The 17,452-nt window shown below is 39.6% G+C and overlaps 1 protein-coding gene across 3 annotated transcripts; it reads left to right on the top strand.

The window, feature by feature from the left end:
- The first annotated feature begins 1,480 nt into the window (after positions 1–1,480).
- shox (short stature homeobox) lies at positions 1,481–13,812 on the top strand. 3 transcript variants are annotated; one of them, XM_046358904.1, is made up of 6 exons: positions 1,481–1,855; positions 3,451–3,659; positions 7,393–7,450; positions 7,751–7,860; positions 11,217–11,429; positions 11,797–13,812. In XM_046358904.1, exons 1-6 carry the CDS (start codon positions 1,606–1,608, stop codon positions 11,884–11,886), a joined length of 930 nt encoding a protein of 309 aa, XP_046214860.1. In that variant the 5' UTR covers positions 1,481–1,605; the 3' UTR covers positions 11,887–13,812. The 3 variants fall into 3 exon arrangements, with proteins under 3 accessions (XP_046214860.1, XP_046214867.1, XP_046214876.1); XM_046358911.1 differs by having other exon boundaries at positions 7,772–7,860; XM_046358920.1 differs by having other exon boundaries at positions 11,217–13,812.
- The last annotated feature ends 3,640 nt before the right edge of the window (positions 13,813–17,452 follow it).

A 17,452-nucleotide genomic window follows, 5' to 3' on the forward strand; every position in this document is an offset into this window, starting at 1 on the left:
CATGCACAGCCCTGTACAAGTCAAATTATTCTATATGGAGACATTAACGAGGCCCTCGATTCTGAACACAGATTTGTGTCATGAGGAGGATTTACGTCCATTAAATGTACGTCCATTAACAACAAAGGGCACAGTTCATCGCACGAGGGAAAGTCGCTCAGCCCGCGCGCGTCAGCCGCTGCGAGACGGGTTTTGTGATAAATGGAAAGATATCAAAACACGTCATTAGAGAGCACAGCTTTACCGAGTGCTTTCACACTGCCGGGGCGCTCCGGGTAGAATACCCCAGAGACAGCTCTCTTCTCTCGGCCTTTTGTGTTTCTGAGCTGGACCGATGCATGCGTTTTAGATAATGTTCAGCTATTATAGCCTACATGTATTTCCATGAAAATCCTAGATATAAATCAGGGAACATTTTCCACCACTTGCAGCCTAATTGTATTGATTATCAATGTATTTTATTTTAGGATAAGTCCAGTTTAACATTCAGAGCACTCCCAGAGGTGTTTGAATGATATGAATTATGAACAAAATCTGTAGGCCTACGTGTCACATTCACTGAGATTTGTTCTATTGGATTAGCAGTATATGCCCCTATATTATAGCGTACATTTATGGTGTAATGTTAGTCTACTTTCTATCATATTTTTATGCAAACAAAAAAGCATATAATAGATGCATTTAATCGTGAATATTTACTCACTAGTTATGAGATAAAAACGTCATAAACCGGTATTGGTCACTTATCGTTAGATTATTATTAAGGATATTATATTTATAATAATTGCCATCCGAATTATTTGCAATATTTCAAAGTAATTTACAATCTCAGAAAATGTGTGGACTGTGGCCTCTTTCCAAGTATTGTCACACGATTCACACCTGCAAAACAAAAATAATTAGGCTTCATACTTAGTTAAGATAATTCTCCCTCTCGAGAAATGACATGCGTAGCCTAATTGTACTCGAATCATACACCACCGTTATAGACATTACCTGACAGGCTAAATCATCACTAGCCTATTGCAAATGTTTTCCACTTAAAAAATAAATAAAAAACACTAAAATGTTATATTTTCTCATTGTAGGGCGAGTTGTTTATATCGGATTATGTTGCGAGACCACCTATGTGCTTTAAATTCTTAGTTGTCAACTCAAACGAATAGCAACACCAGGAGGAGCAAACCCAGACACTCCATATTCATATCTCGAAATCACGTTAATGAAATTATCACCGAATGAATTAATAGCCTACATATTTCCCACTCATTTCACCATAAGGTACCGTAGTCATTTTAATGACCCCTAATTCAATTAACTGCCTCCGTCGAAGCATTGATTTCTGGAGAAGCTGCTGAAAGTTGAATTCAGATAAGTCGAGCAGCCCGTAATTGCCCAAGACGCAGAGGTGGGGGCTGGGCTGAGGTGGCGGTGTATAAATAGTGTGCTCTCAAAAACACAGTCATAACAGCAGGAGTGATCTCACCTCTTCTCCACCCCCAATATCGCTTCTTTTTACGACCGAGCGCTGCGTCTTGAGCTGACAACTAACGTTAAATCGGTCATTTTAAAGTGGGGTTCCGTGCTCAGGACCACTGAACGGCCATGGAAGAACTTACGGCGTTCGTCTCGAAATCTTTCGAGCAGAAAACCAAGGAGAGCAGTAAGGAGAGTATCACGTACAGGGAAGTTTTGGAGAGTGGCTTGGCGCGGGCGAGGGAGCTGGGGAACTCGGAGACAAGTCTACAGGACATAACGGAAGGCAGCAACCACTGTCCGGTACATCTATTCAAGGAGCACGTAGAGCTAGAGAAAGAAAAACTGAAGGAGTTTAACGTTTCACGGGCCACGGAAGGTACGTTTCTATCCACCCGTTCGAGTTGTGTAGCGTGAATGTCCTAGATGCATTGCATTTATACACAAACCAAGCCCTTGGTTTTCACGATTACTTTCGGTGCACCGATTGTAAAAGTACAAAAATATGTGGTGGCCAAAACATTTACAACGTCAAAAACTATAACAAAAACATTTAAATTATTGCAGTTACTGTTTTTTTTATATATATTTTTTTATCGTAAGCTCACGTCGTTATAATGTGCAGATACTTGGACATACTGTTCTCTATAGTAAGGCCCACTGTCATGTGTTTTGCAGTGAAAAGCAAGTGGTCCAAACTAATGAATCCTAGGCTACATAATCAATCTTCTCTCACTCCTGTTGATCACTGTATTTATTAACACATGATATCGTTGCATAATATCGTATTGATGGCGATGATATGCATAATGATAATGGCTTAATTCTATGTTTCCACTGTACAATTAATAGGAGTGGTACTTGCATTCTGCCCGTCAGCATACCGTAGCTTATTCTTTGTTTTTTAAAACTTTCATCAATTGGACCATACATTATTTTGACAGTGTTAGCCTATACCAAGTGTTTCTGGCTCGCATTTTCATGACATAACAGGAAGAAAAAACTTCATACGCAAAATGAACCCGGTGCACCTCGAAGTTGGATGTACGCGCGCTCCTGCACTGTAATAGCAGTGTTAGGACGTTTACGTTGTTGTATAGCACACAATAGCTCCGTCTAATGATGACGGAAAACAATTGTTAGATGATAGTAATAGTGAGGTTTCAAGACTTTAGCCCCGGTAATAACATTTTGAGTATCTTAAACATATTATATGTGCCTATCTGAAAATAACTGTATTTTACGCAACACGTTAACCTTGTGAAATATTTAAGCTATGTATTACGTTTGTAACGATCAAGTACGGTGGAGTTATTTTGCTGTATGATAGGCGTATTATACCAACCATTGAAATAATCCTATAAATAACCTGTATATAGGCTTACTCTTTTATATCTAATGGTTTTACAATTTACTGTATTTGATAAAACAATTGACAATATAAAACACGTATAGTGTTCCAAAATAAAAGTCACATTAATAAACTACAATTGTTTGGTATCACGGTGCACCGTTTCAGATTGTCCAGTGGAAATTGGGGCGTTTTCAGAAGGTCATTCCTTCCAATTAAGGATCCATGTGCAGACTGTAGGCAAATAGCACTAAGGACATGATAAGGCCTAATTGTGACAGGATTTTATGCTCGAATATTTCAATATGTATGTGCGTGAATAACTGTCATTATAGTAAACACACAGTGCATTGACCTGCATTTTTGGTTTTGTAAGTTTGCAGGCCTGTATTTTGACCAATAGAGATCGAACTTGTTTATCATATTCTGTTTACCGTTTCTGGCTGGCTAGCATAACACATACTATGTATTTCACTAACTGAATATAAGATACACTCTATACGCGTGTGTGTGTGTGTATGTGTCTGTGTGTGTGTGTGTCTGTGTGTGTGTGTGTGTCTGTGTGTTTAATGGGTGTGTTTAATCTAGAGGTGTATTGTATTTTAAAACTTGTGTTCACGCAGGGATATATGAGTGTAAAGAGAAGAAGGAGGACGTGAAGTCTGAGGACGAGGACGCACAGAGCAAACTGAAGCAGCGACGGAGCAGGACAAACTTTACTCTGGAACAGCTCAATGAGCTGGAGCGCCTGTTCGACGAAACGCACTACCCCGACGCATTCATGCGGGAAGAGCTGAGCCAGAGGCTGGGACTGTCAGAGGCGAGAGTGCAGGTAACTCCCGGTCTCCATCAACTAAAAGTGAAAAGCATAACCCTAAAGGGTTTGGACAAATCTAGATAGGGCTGTCCCTTCGATGCATACGTTTTTATTTTATTTCATTTTATAAACAACATGTGGGTCTAAATAGGTTGAGTTTTTAAGCTCAAAGCATCAAGGATTGTTCTAAAAAGAACGTGTGAGAGGTTGCCAGATTGAGACATCCAGTGACAGAGGCTGGGGTCATAGTGGGTGACGCAAGAAGATTACTGTAATTCGTGGTGCGGAATAACATGGATAAAATGGATGTAAGGCCTAGATCAGTAATGATATATGCTCACAAATGAAACACGTTTCAGAAGGCTATAGAGTCAACACTTGCAAGGCAATAACCTACAAACCGTATTGATAAGCTTCCTTTAAAAACTACTATATTCTGTAGATAGCCTACATTTTCTAAAACAAATGATGGTGTCCTATTGCCAAAATAAATACTTTGAGATAAAATGGTTTGGGTTAGAATCGCCTTAAAAAACACGTTTAGGTGCACCCTTTGGCACTTATCTCTTCTATTATGTGCACGTGTAAAAACAAATACAAACTATTCAGGGATGATTTAAAACAGTAGCGTCAAAATGAGATCGCGTTGAGGCTTACGTTTGAATATAATTTATTCATCCGTTTGATAGAACATCACTGGTTATGTTTAATTTTCATGAGCTATGTAGACTTACCATTATTTTGGTCCGCCCTGCCTGTTGTCAAGGCTCAGTTATACGGAGATGTTACACACTCCAGAGAACGTGTTGAGTGAGCTGTTTTTATGATGCAATGAGACAAACATATAATGAAATATTAGATGCAACAAACTGTGCAGATATGACTGTTGTCGACATGGTGAAAGCCACACGAGTTTATTTATTGGATCGATATTACACAGATTGACCTCACGACCTCGGTGAGATTTGTTTGGCAATATTTTTAAATTAACTTTAGGTAATAGTGCAACAAGAACACTACTACTACTGCTGCTGCTAATAATAATAATACTGCAAGCCTACTGGTTACTGTTGATTTTTTAATGATTGTTTTTGCAATTCAACACTATCCATTATCAAATAAATGTATATCATTATAACATTGGTCTATTTTTTTACATGACCAAAATACTGTTGCTTTTCAACAAATAAAATGACGCCTATAACCTTTGTCACATCATAGTTGCTCAAGTGACATTGGATGCATTTGAACCCGTCTCCTCTCTCCTGGCCGATTATTGTAGAAGAAAAATATCTTATGCGCTTCGGAAAGATCTTACCACATCATAAAAATTAATGAAGAGATTGTACGAGTGCTTCAGGGGACACCGTCGTATGCCAGTCACCTCATTTCCCCCCGCGTTGTCTTTGTAATATCTGCCATTGGCTTGATATATTGTTCCCATAAAAATGGATTAGAAATAATTCAATTCTGCTGGAACTCAGTCGGTGGCACACCTCGTGTTCCGAGATCTAATCTGAGTACTAAGTAGCCTAATATTAGAAGTCTGCACCGTGTGACAGCTTGCAAGCGCGACACAAAAGAAAGTCATTTTAAACATGGATAAAATCAAATTGTGGTAAGACAGGAGGAAAGCATTTACCTGTTAAAACGCAATGGGATAAATATTTACTCAATATTTACAACAATAACGCGTATAGACTGAAATGGGCCGTGAGGGTTAAAATCACACACCATTAAAATCCATGTCGCAGCCGACCGTTTTTCGATTTGAAACCCCCAAATCTATCATAAGTAAATTGTAAGGCATGTGGTAGATAGAAGGGTATTAACCTGCACTTAAGGCGTCGGAACAGAAGCCCCACGTCGCGCGCAGCTGAGGAATCTAATTGAAAGTTATGAGAGCTTGGTGAGGAGCGTGCAGTAATTCTATTACGACTAATATATCTGGGTTTCTGGTACAGAGCTAAATTAAATGTCATTATTCACTGTCTCTAATAAAAATCCAAAGGAAACGAGATTAGGGCGTTTGTATAGCGCATCATTGAGTGGTCCTTAATGAAGAAATAACTGTCGCAACCAGTGTAGTTCACTTTACTTAGCATTCTGGCACGCAATATATATAGCCTTAATATATATATATATATATATATATATATATATATATATATATATATATATATATATATATATATATATATATATATTATATGTATATGTATGTAGATATGTTTTTATTTTGTGTCAGTACAGACCTTTAAGAGACAGCAACATCAGTGATTAAAAAGTAAAATAATTAAATACACCTCGTGATATAACCTAAAACAATTAAATCATACAATTAGCAGTAGGCCATACGAATAATGATATAGCCATATAGGCTTAATAATAATAACAATAATAATATGAAACAGGGTATTAATAGACCAATAATAGCCTAATCATAAATAATTATCTTCCAAAAACTACATTAAACGAACATTTGTTTCCAATATGCTATGTGATGGAGGGAGAGTTTGGGGTAAATAATCTGTGGACATGCTATGTCAATAATGCATACTTTATCGACAAAACGTATTATTCCAGTCCAATCCACACTCGTTAAAATGGCTGCAGCACCTTGAGTAATTAAGGTGCCCTTTGTGGTTCTCTCGTCGCTAATTCGGCTACTGTAAATGATAATCATTACTGGGGTCGGAGGGGAGAGGAGATAATGGATTCGTGGAGGGAAATTAGGTTGATGATAATTAATAATAGGGTATGCTGCTTCTGTAACCTGGAGAGCAAAAGGGCCTAGTAGATTAGACGGAGTCAAGTGACCTTTTTGGCCCCGTTTTTTAAGCACATAGGCCTACGTAAATTGGAGTATGCCTATCAATAAATATTGTTAAGCTATACATTTTGTGACGATATGCTGTATATTATTTTAGACTATTTTAGACAATATATTCGATCTTATATTATCTATAATTGTGTAGGCAATTATTTCAGTTGTAATTCATGATTAAAACAGTATAGGTTTATAGGCTACTTTTATGAGCATTAATGTCATCATCGACATTCTCGGTGTTGGGGAGTGTTGGGGAGTACATTAACTGCACTTTACAGTAGCTTAGTGGTAGTTGAACTAAATTAAAATAAATGTAGCGTTTTCAGTAGCTAACGTTTTTGTCATGTTTTATTTGACCTTTATTTACCTGGGCAGGTCAGTTAAGAACAAATTCTTATTATATTTTTAATGACGGCGAGGAACAGTGGGTTAACTGCCTTGTTCAGGGGCAGAACGACAGATTTTCACCTTGTCAGCTCGGGGATTCGATCTTGCATCCTTTCGGTTACGAGTCCAACGCTCTAATGTCGCGGTATAACTAACTAGGCTACTAGAACTACACTACTTTTTGTTTTTGAAAAAATGCAATAAAATATGGGTGAAGTAGGCAATAATTTCCTTTCATTTTCGGCATTAGACCTGCCTCATTTTCACTTGATAGTGAACACCTGTTATGTTCTTGCAATTTGTACTCTATAACATTTCAGATGTACATATGATGACTCTCCCAAAGAAGTTTGGATGTGGTGAACTACTTTTCCAAAGTAACTTTAGGCAATGAAACTATCATTTTCTTAGTGTAGCTTAACTTCTTCCGGTGTGAAGTAATTGGTAGCTTGGTAAAAAAATATATTTTAGCTTCCCCAACATGCATATTCTACAATACACTCATTCACTGTTTCAAATTGTGGTTTCCAGGTTTGGTTTCAAAACAGAAGAGCGAAATGTCGAAAACAAGAAAACCAGATGCATAAAGGTAAATTCTATTTATTATCCATCTACTTGTATTTTTTTAGGATTTTTTATGTTGCAATGATTATTACACTTGTCATTTTACACTTGCAGATGTTTACTAAATTGTTTGCTAGTATGTTACATGACACATTTCTTACAATAATTATGTCGGCCTATGCTGTAGCCTGTAAAAATTAATCAAACTTCATGTGCATGTACTGTATTATGTTTGATTAATCACTTTGTAAAATGTCATCTTGTAACCTTTGACCAACCATATCAGCCTTACACTCAAACTTATAACTGTCTCACTGTCTGACAGACACCTCTTCATACTTTCCAGGTGTCACTCTGGGAATTGCCAGTCATCTGGATGCCTGCAGAGTAGCTCCATATGTCAACATGGGAGCGCTACGGATGCCTTTTCAACAGGTACGTTCTTTTCTCTTTTTTTCACGACACGAATCCTATGTGAAATGTTTACTGATGAAATGCAGGCATGCAAGTGAGTGATTGTGCACAAGTAAAAGTTCATATTCAACATCAATTAACCTCTGAAAGTCTGAGCCATTGGGGGGGGGGGGGGATTCTATTAAACTAACATGTGGAATGGTTTTAAGAAGGTCGTTTTGAATTTTAGGACCCCTTTAGGTATATAAAAACAAATCTATATTTTTGTTTTGATAAAATAGAGAATTTGGCCTTTACTACTATAGCCCATAGAAACACATTGAGTAACACATTCATAAATGGCAACAAAAGACAGTGAAACACATTTGTAAAGAATAAAGGTTTTGGAAGTGAAGATATAAGACATCTCAGGAAAGTTTTTTGTGTTTGTTTTTTTAGACACATATTTAACCCCCTGTTTTGTTGGCACAAAACTACCTCCATACTTCCATTCAGTTTTTTTAATCCGGTACTGGTGACCTTCTGATGAGTCCCATGACACTTGTGGGGGTCGTAGGGCAAAACGGAGAACACCATCGTGTTCGTGAGCGTTTCCCCTTTCTGCCCCAGACATTTTTAGGATGTGTCATGGTCTGACAAACACCGCTGTAGCTTAGCCACCTATCACCGCAGGTGCGGAAGGGCGACATAGGCGCATGCGGTGGATTGAGACGCAGCCCATGCAAAAAACAGATATCTCTATCTTAAAGTGACGGATTTTGATGAGTTATTATTTGATTATGTTACTTAGATTGACGCATGGGTGCATCAACAGACTCTTAAGGAGGTTAACTGACAAACAGCCGTAGTTTCTAAATGTGTTAGCATGGTTGAAAGATTTGATGCAGTCATAAAAATGCACCCTACTTTTATTTTAGTCCCCAACCACACTTCACAATCATCTCAGAATCTGTGAGAGATATTGGAGAGAGGTGCATATGCCCTTATTATACTCAAAATAGACCCCTATTGTCCGAGGTTGTAGTTTACAAAGGCTGTTGTGAATGAGAACTCTATGGAGCTGGAGAGTGGTGTGTGAGAGTCAACTCAACCCCAGAACACCTTTCACCTTTGGGGTGCGTTAAGAGCGGGATGTGTGTTTGTGTTTGTTAGAGAGACATTTGATCTGGTGAGGTCTGTTTTTGCGGCCTGGCCATTGAGTTGTCTGTTCACCCCTGTGAAAAGCTTGGGCCTAATTAAGCCAACACTTGCGCAACGCAAGCACATAAAAGAGATGATGAAAGCACCGACTGGAGAAGGCTCTGATGGATATTGGTGGTGTGCTGCATTGGCAGGGAGGGAGGCATGAGGCCTGCATACTGAGAGAAGAGCCCTACCTCTACAGGCCTGAGACAGACAAGCACAGGGCAGGCTGTAACACACTTATGCAAGCACACATGTACCCCTGCATGTATACGCACATACACATGTACCCCTGCATGGATACGCACGTACACATGTACCCCTGCATATATACGCACGTACACATGTACCCCTGCATATATACGCACATATACATGTACCCCTGCATGTATACGCACGTACACATGTACCCGCTGCATATATACGCACGTACACATGTACCCCTGCATATATACGCACGTACACATGTACCCCTGCATGGATACGCACGTACACATGTACCCCTGCATGTATACGCACGTACACATGTACCCCTGCATGCATACGCACGTACACATGGACCCCTGCATATATACTCATGTACACATGTACCCCTGCATGCATACGCACGTACACATGTACCCCTGCATATATACGCATGTACACATGTTCACACAAATGCACATGCATTCACACTTGCACACACACAGAAACACACACACACATATATTGACCAGCTGTTGTGCTGGGGACTGGGTAGCGCCTGTAGCAGCTCATGCCCTGTTCCATTTCACTGATCCTCCCAGCAAACTTAACAACAACACGCTGAGTGATTCCCTCTCAAAGAGGGGTTCCCTTCTGTGTTTCACTGACAGTCTGCATTCATACATTTGGAACAAGGCTCTTTGTTTGAGTGTTAGCTGTTATTATGATAGTCAGTATCCATCTATCTGGAATCAGGCCTATTTTCTTGAGTGTTTGGTAAGAGTGACAGTTGGTGGGAAAGAAAATATGGAGGAAGGCCTACTGGTCATTTATGCATTGGCTTGTGTCTGTGGCTCGTGTCAATGCAATTCAGTGCAAGTACAAATAGTGGTCAGCAATACGTAATGAAATACCGTCCAAGAAAGCACATTTTGCGGTTTATTTTAATTCTCTCTCGCAGTTAAACAACTTTAATTTCGGTAATTTTCCAAGTTATTGGCTATGTCGAAATAGCGTCACATTTTAAATTGGTTGAAACATTTAGCTCTCTCTTAAAACGTTTACCATGCGTTGCTTAAATTAAGTTTTATTTGGGTTGGATGAGAAAGCACGAGGCTCTTCACTTCTCTCCTTGCTTCCTGTGGCATTTGAAACGCTTGAGAAATGGCAAGAGGCAACGTAGCTCTCCTTCTGAAGTACAGGGATTTCTCATTTTCACCTACTCCTCATAAAATAATTGCCAAGAATGTGCAAACTGATACTCAATGGTCTTTATGACTTTCACTTTCCCTTTGCTCAGGAATATGTCTGGATAAATATTTATAACTCTAAATACGTTAATATTTTTTGCGTGGATTTATATTTATTTATGCAATTGAATCCGTAATCAGGATAACAAGACGTTGCATATTTCCAAGGGTATGAAGGAGATCTCACTGTGAATGAAACAAATCTGTTCAGGGTCTTAGAAAGACTTTGATTTCTCGGCTGTTAAACTGGACGTGGTGTCTGTGAAGTTATGTATGATTCATTAACTTTAAGAATAGCTGACATGAAAAAGGGGGAAAGGCTCAGAGTGCAGTTCCTAACATTTTTCCGAGAAAACACAGTAAGCAACAGCTTTGAGGGGGTAGAACTTGAAGGGGAATTAAATAGTGTCAAACTGTGAAACCTAAACCCTTGGCTCTTCTCTCACACACGCACACACGCCCGCACACACACACACACGCACACGCACGCACACGCACACACACACACACACACACACACACACACACACACACACACACACACACACACACACACACACACACACACACACACACACACACACACACACACACACACACACACACACACACACACACACACACGCACACACACACACACACACACACACACACACACACACACACACACACACACACACACACGCGCACACACACACACACAGAGCCTGAGGGGCTGGGAGGGTCTCACTAACCCAGGGATTGTTTTTGGTTGTCTGGCAGGTCCAGGCCCAGCTCCAGTTGGAGGGCGTGGCTCACTCCCACCATCACCTGCACCCTCACCTGGCGGCGCATGCACCCTACCTGATGTTCCCGCCCCCGCCCTTTGGACTACCAATCGCCTCTCTCGCGGACTCAGCCTCTGCAGCGGCGGCCGTGGCGGCGGCTGCCAAGAGCAACAGCAAGAACTCTAGCATCGCTGACCTTCGACTCAAGGCAAGAAAACATGCCGAGGCGCTGGGTCTCTGACCCCATCGGGCTTCCCCTCCGCTCGCCCCACGCCCTCATAATCACCTGCTTCTCATACAAGACTGAGCCCTGTGATCGGGTCTGACACTTACAGCTTAAACAAAACAACATTTAAAAAAAAAACACTGAGAGGGAGAATGAAAGAGAGACAGAGAGAGAGAAAAAGAGAGACACAGAGGGAGAGGGAGATGGGGAGAGAATGAGTGGAGGAAGAAGAGGAGGAGAAAGGAGGGGAGCAAGAAAATTGTCACAAAACCAGCTGCCAAAACACCCATTTGTAGAGAGAACGGTAATTAAATACCAATGAAATCACCTTTTACTTTTCGCCCAACAGGCAGGACTTCTGCGGGGCCAGTGGCTCAGTCCACTCCAGGCACACATCACAAGTCCAGGACCGTACAAACACATGTGGATGTCTGTCTGAGCCGAGGGCCGGGCCGGGCCAGGCCAGACCGGGAGACTTTAGAACAAAGCAAACTGGCAAAGCAGGCAAGCAGGGCCAAATACTAGAGCCTCACTGATGCCGATGCCGTCACGTTGACTTTACAGACTATTGTGTGTTTGGGAAAAGACACTGACACCACGAGGCATCGGACTAAACATTACACACACAAAAAAAGACAAAAATTACGAAAAAAAGAGAAAAGAAATGGCCATGTTCTCTGTGTAACCACTGTGTTGTTTCCTGCCGCTGCCCAGTGCATGAGTTCTATTGGAGGACTGCAGACGTATCACGGAGGCTGGCCATGTTGTATCCGACCTAACACCCCAACTCTGTTGTATCACTGCCATTCAAAATTCCCACTATATATACTCTCATCCACAAAGTCAAAGATCATTGGGGTTTGATTTCCTTGAAACTGTGGACTGACAGGAATAGGCTAATCTAATCCCTTACTTTCTGCTTTTGTAGGATGGAAAGTGTAAATGTGTTTTGCTGGGAATGAGTCCAAAATAAGTTTTTTTTTTGCTGTTCTCCTCACATTGTTCTCTCTCTCTCTCTAGCTTTCTTTCTTTCTGTTTATCGTGACGTTTCTTGGGAATAGAAGTGAAGATATTCTTTGCACTTCAGGTCTTGTATGTGGGAGTTTACAAACAGCACTACAAGCAGATACTACTTTACTAAATGAGGGCGGGGAAAGGAACCGATTTGGGTTTTTATCATGTCATCAAAAAGAGACGTTCACAAAACGTTTAGAAGGATAAAGGGTATAACTGCAATTTTTTGTAATTTTGAAAATATGAAGGAAGCATCAGTTAAACTGAAATGCAATTGTGCGCAGTTTAAGTGCAATACTGTAAATATGAAGAAAAAAAGAGAGAGAAAAGCAGTTAATTGTTAGAGATAAACAAATGATTTGCAGTGATTTGTTTCAGGCACTGATAAATCCCTGTGTTGAATTTCTTTGCCAAACAGACCCGTTTTTTTCTAAAGCATTGTATATTATGTTATGTTGCGAACTCATCCTCAATCATGTGCCATAACCCCAGAAATGCAATGGTTTTCAAACATAGTTTTGTACACATCAGGAAACTATAATAACTTGTTGAGGTAGACATGAGCACCTGGGTTTGATGCTGAAATTAATAACTGAAACTAGGATCTGAGATAATTTATCATAATCTATTGCATTAACATGAGACAAAGCATTATGTCAAATTCCACCAAAGATTCTAACAAATGTTCCAATTGATGTTATAGGAAAAATAAAACCATGGCAGTGTTAGGCCTGTACATGTCAAACTTGCATTTATTTGCATGTTCATGTTGCAATTTCATGGTTTAACAACCCAAATAAACAATGCCTACTAGCAAGTATTATATTTGAAACATTTGCAAATTCAGAGGATAATGTTTTGTGTCATTGAGAAGCAGATCCTAGTAAGGTCTACCTCAAACAATGTTTTACCAACACTTTCTCTGTTCTCAAACCACCATTTACAGTTATTTAGCAATGTCTCCATTTTAAATTAAACACATGGGTGCTTTTATTTATTATTTTTGTCTGAAAGTTTATACAATTAAAAAAATAGTTGAAATACAAGTGTACATTTTGACATGGCTTTGCATTTATTTTTATATGGTTTTTAAATGTTACATTTGCAACGGGAGATGCGTGGCTGTTGTGCATTGTTTGCCTAAAATGTAGCGTGTCAGCGTTTACAAACATTTCAGGGATGGTTGAATTTGATTAAGCTCCATTGAATTTGTTATGCCTACCACAAGTATTATCATTTCATATGCAAGCATGCCTAAACATGATTCACTATACAGTTTGTATTTTTTTCCTTTTGATTCACAAAATATGAATGTACAAGTAAACTATCAATAAAGTTATAAATATTTGTACTGAAGTTTTAAGATACTTTAACAACTCCTTTCAAGACTAATCAAAATAATATTTATTTATTATTCTGTGAGGGATTTTGGGCCATAGAATGGTAACATTTATCATTCTACTTTTTAGTCCTTTATTAGATTCTCATATATTGAGTGACTTATAGGCCTAATCATACAAGAGACTAAACAACATATCAAACAGAGACATTATTATCGTCATCAAAACATTCCGGAAGTGAAAACCGTAGTACACATTAATAGTGAATTATGTACCAGATCCTCTGACTTCAAGCATTAGACAGGTACTTTATGAGCTGATGTAGATTAATGCTGTACGCACATCGTGACGGGTTGGAGCCGATGCTCAGCGGTTATCTCAGGTCGAACCTTCCGATAAATATCAATACCATTCTGCCCCTGACATTTACGCAGTTTCCATGTCAGCCTTCAAAGCTCATCAGATACCAATCTTAGCCCACACTAGCGGAGACAATTGAGCTGCTATGAAATCCAGATGCATGCCGGCACCATCGCCCCGAATATGGAAACGAACATGTATAAAGCCCTCTGTTCAACTGATAGAGAGAGTACTGAGATGGAACGTGAAACTGTAACTTTGTCAGATAAAAGCAAGATGGCTGTAATTGGAGTAAGAGGCAGGGCTGTAGAAGGTGAATAGGAATATAGGAATATCTGAGGGTCATGTAAACCTTCTGCTTTGAGCAAGCGGTTTTATTTCCAAAAAGCAATCTTCCTGCTCGTCTCAATGGCAATGATGAACTTTGAACAGATCTCATGAGAAGGTCAATAGTCATGTCCATATGTATGCATACATCTGCATCTAGAAAGATTATAGCCCTTAGCTCCCCACCATTTCCCCAACTTCCACTTGTTTCACCGGCACATACTACATTTTGCACGTTCATAATGGTCGGCCTCTTTTTTCAAGGGCATTAACTTCCTCTGGGAAACCCAAATCCAGATGTGTGTACACAAAGTAATTACATCATGCAGTATAGTGCTTTATTGTCTGAACCCCATGCAGGAATTAGCCCAAATGGCGTCCTGTTGTGCCCAGTACCCCATAGAAGGTCGCTGCACATTTAATTTGTACCTCTGTGCTCATATATCAAGATTGAGTGATATAGTCGCAGACTGATCGGCCCAGATTTACCCACTGACCTCTCTGGTTGGGGCCTGCTGGGTCAGGTTTGGAAATAACAGCATCCTTTTATGTGTACTAATAATTAGCTAGGCACACACAGCCATCCATCAACCAGCAATGAGCCATGGCTGCTTTGTCAACATGTGCAGGCACATAAAGCTGTTTATGTTGGCCACAAGTCACAAATAAAATAATAATAAATGGGTAGGGTGTGTGTATGTGCTTGTGTGTGGGGGTGGATCTAATGTCCAGGTTGTGCAATGTGCTAAATTTAAGCAATTTTAGAGGGTATTACAAATGGATGGACCACTGATGTCTTCCCTTCCCTTGCAATATACCGTTAGCATGAAGGTTTTTGAGATTTTATTCAAATAGAAACGTATTCATCTTTATGTAATGAATATCAATGACCCATTTCTTAAATTATTGTGACCTACTTCAAGTATATTATGGGAATCATATCTAAAAGAACAAAAGCGTAATTGTGCCTGCTTCTATAGTAGAAGTAGTTTAAAACCTCTACAAGATCGATGGGTTCCACACGGGACGGTTGAGCTAACGTAGGCTAATGCGATTAGCATGAGGTTGTAAGTAACAAGAACATTTCCCAGGACATAGACATATCTGATATTGGCAGAAAGCTTAAATTGTTGTTAATCTAACTGCACTGTATAATGTACAGTAGCTATTACAATGAAATAATACCATCCTACTTTTTGAGGAGAGTGCACAGTTATGAACTTGAAAAGTCATTAAGAAACCAATTAGGCATATTTGGGAAGTCTTGAATTTTGGTGGTTGGTTCCGTGGATCAGTCTAAAACTTTGCACATACACTGCTGCCAACTAATGGCCAAAATGTAACTTGTGCTTTGGCTGGAATAATACATTAAGGCCTTTCTCTTGCATTTCTAAGATGATGGTACAAAGAAAATACAAAAAAACGCATGTTTTTTTTCTTTGTATTATCTTTTACCAGATCTAATGTGTTATTTTCTCTTACATTCATTTCACATTTGCACAAACATCAACGTGTTTCCTTTCAAATGGTATCAAGAATATGCATATCCTTGCTTTTGGTCCTTGCTTTTGGTCCTACAAGCAGTTAGATTTGGGTATGTCTTTTTAGGCGAAAATTGAAAAAAAGGATCGGATCCTTAAGAGTTTTGATTGGGTGCTCTGAAACCATTGGGATGAACCAACAATAATATTCAGAACAATCAGGGGCCTCCCACAATAATGTTTTAACACTCATTTGGAGGCCCTGATTTGTGATTGAAGTGCCCTGCACCCACGTAATTCGAACCCTGCCTGAAACAGTTTATAGCTAATATTCCCCTTCCAGAAAATGTTCACAAGCTTTCTCACTGTGCCAGGGTTCAGCTCCTACAAGAGAGGGAACCCTGAACATCTGAGGCCTGGAGCTTTTAGCTACAGAGCTACACTATACGCTAGCTACCTTATGAGAGGTCAAGTGCTCAGGGGTCACATGAATTTTCCTTGAGGAAACACCTACCCCATTGATGTTTGAAATGTAAAATGGTTATGGTAAGGGATAAGGTTAGGATTAGGTAAGGGTTATGGTTATGGTTATGGTTATGGTTATGGTTATGGTTATGGTTATGGTTATGGTTAAGTTTAGGGTTAGAGTAAGGGTAGGTGTTAAGATGAGGTTTTAGGGTTTAGGGTTTAGGGTTTAGGGTAGGGACGTCCCAACAATGCCGGATAGCACTGACCACACAACTATGGTGAGACGGAATGTGTGCTCATGCTGTCTGTGGGTTGCCACTGTAGTACCAGTGGCATAAATTGAGACAACTTAGTCCAGATAAGCTCGACATGAAAGACAGCCAAACATGTTTCCAGCTATGCTACCAATGGTGTAGTGGAGGGTAAACTCGCACCATTTTGACCCAAATGTTGCTGTAAATGCAGTGAAAGTATATGGAGATTTACTTTACTCATCGCAATCTGCGATCAGCATTTACGCACATATTTTCCCCCCACTATATCACTGTATGCTACTGGATACATAGATACGTTTTTATATTTGTAATTTAAAAAAACAATTGGTTTTCAAGGTGTATATTCACTTTCAATCAAGTAAAAAATAAAAACCTTCCTTTTCACAGTGCTAAATAGTCTATACATCTTGAGTCACGCCAAAAGAGAATCAAAGTAAATCAAATAATTTTCTCAGTTTCAGAAATAACATTTCTCATAAGAAACTAGCTCCCTGGTACACAGAAAATACCCGAGCTCTGAAGCAAGCTTCCAGAAAATTCGAACGGAAATGGCACCACACCAACCTGGAAGTCTTCCGAAGAGCTTGGAAAGACAGTACCGTGCAGTATCGAAGAGCCCTTAATGCTGCTCGATAATCCTATTTTTCCAACTTAATTGAGGAAAATAAGAACAATCCGAAATTCCTTTTTGATATTGTCGCAAAGCTAACTAAAAAGCAGCATTCCCCAAGTGAGGATGG

Source organism: Oncorhynchus gorbuscha, linkage group LG01 (assembly GCF_021184085.1).
Source record: "Oncorhynchus gorbuscha isolate QuinsamMale2020 ecotype Even-year linkage group LG01, OgorEven_v1.0, whole genome shotgun sequence".
NCBI classification, from domain to species: domain Eukaryota; kingdom Metazoa; phylum Chordata; class Actinopteri; order Salmoniformes; family Salmonidae; genus Oncorhynchus; species Oncorhynchus gorbuscha.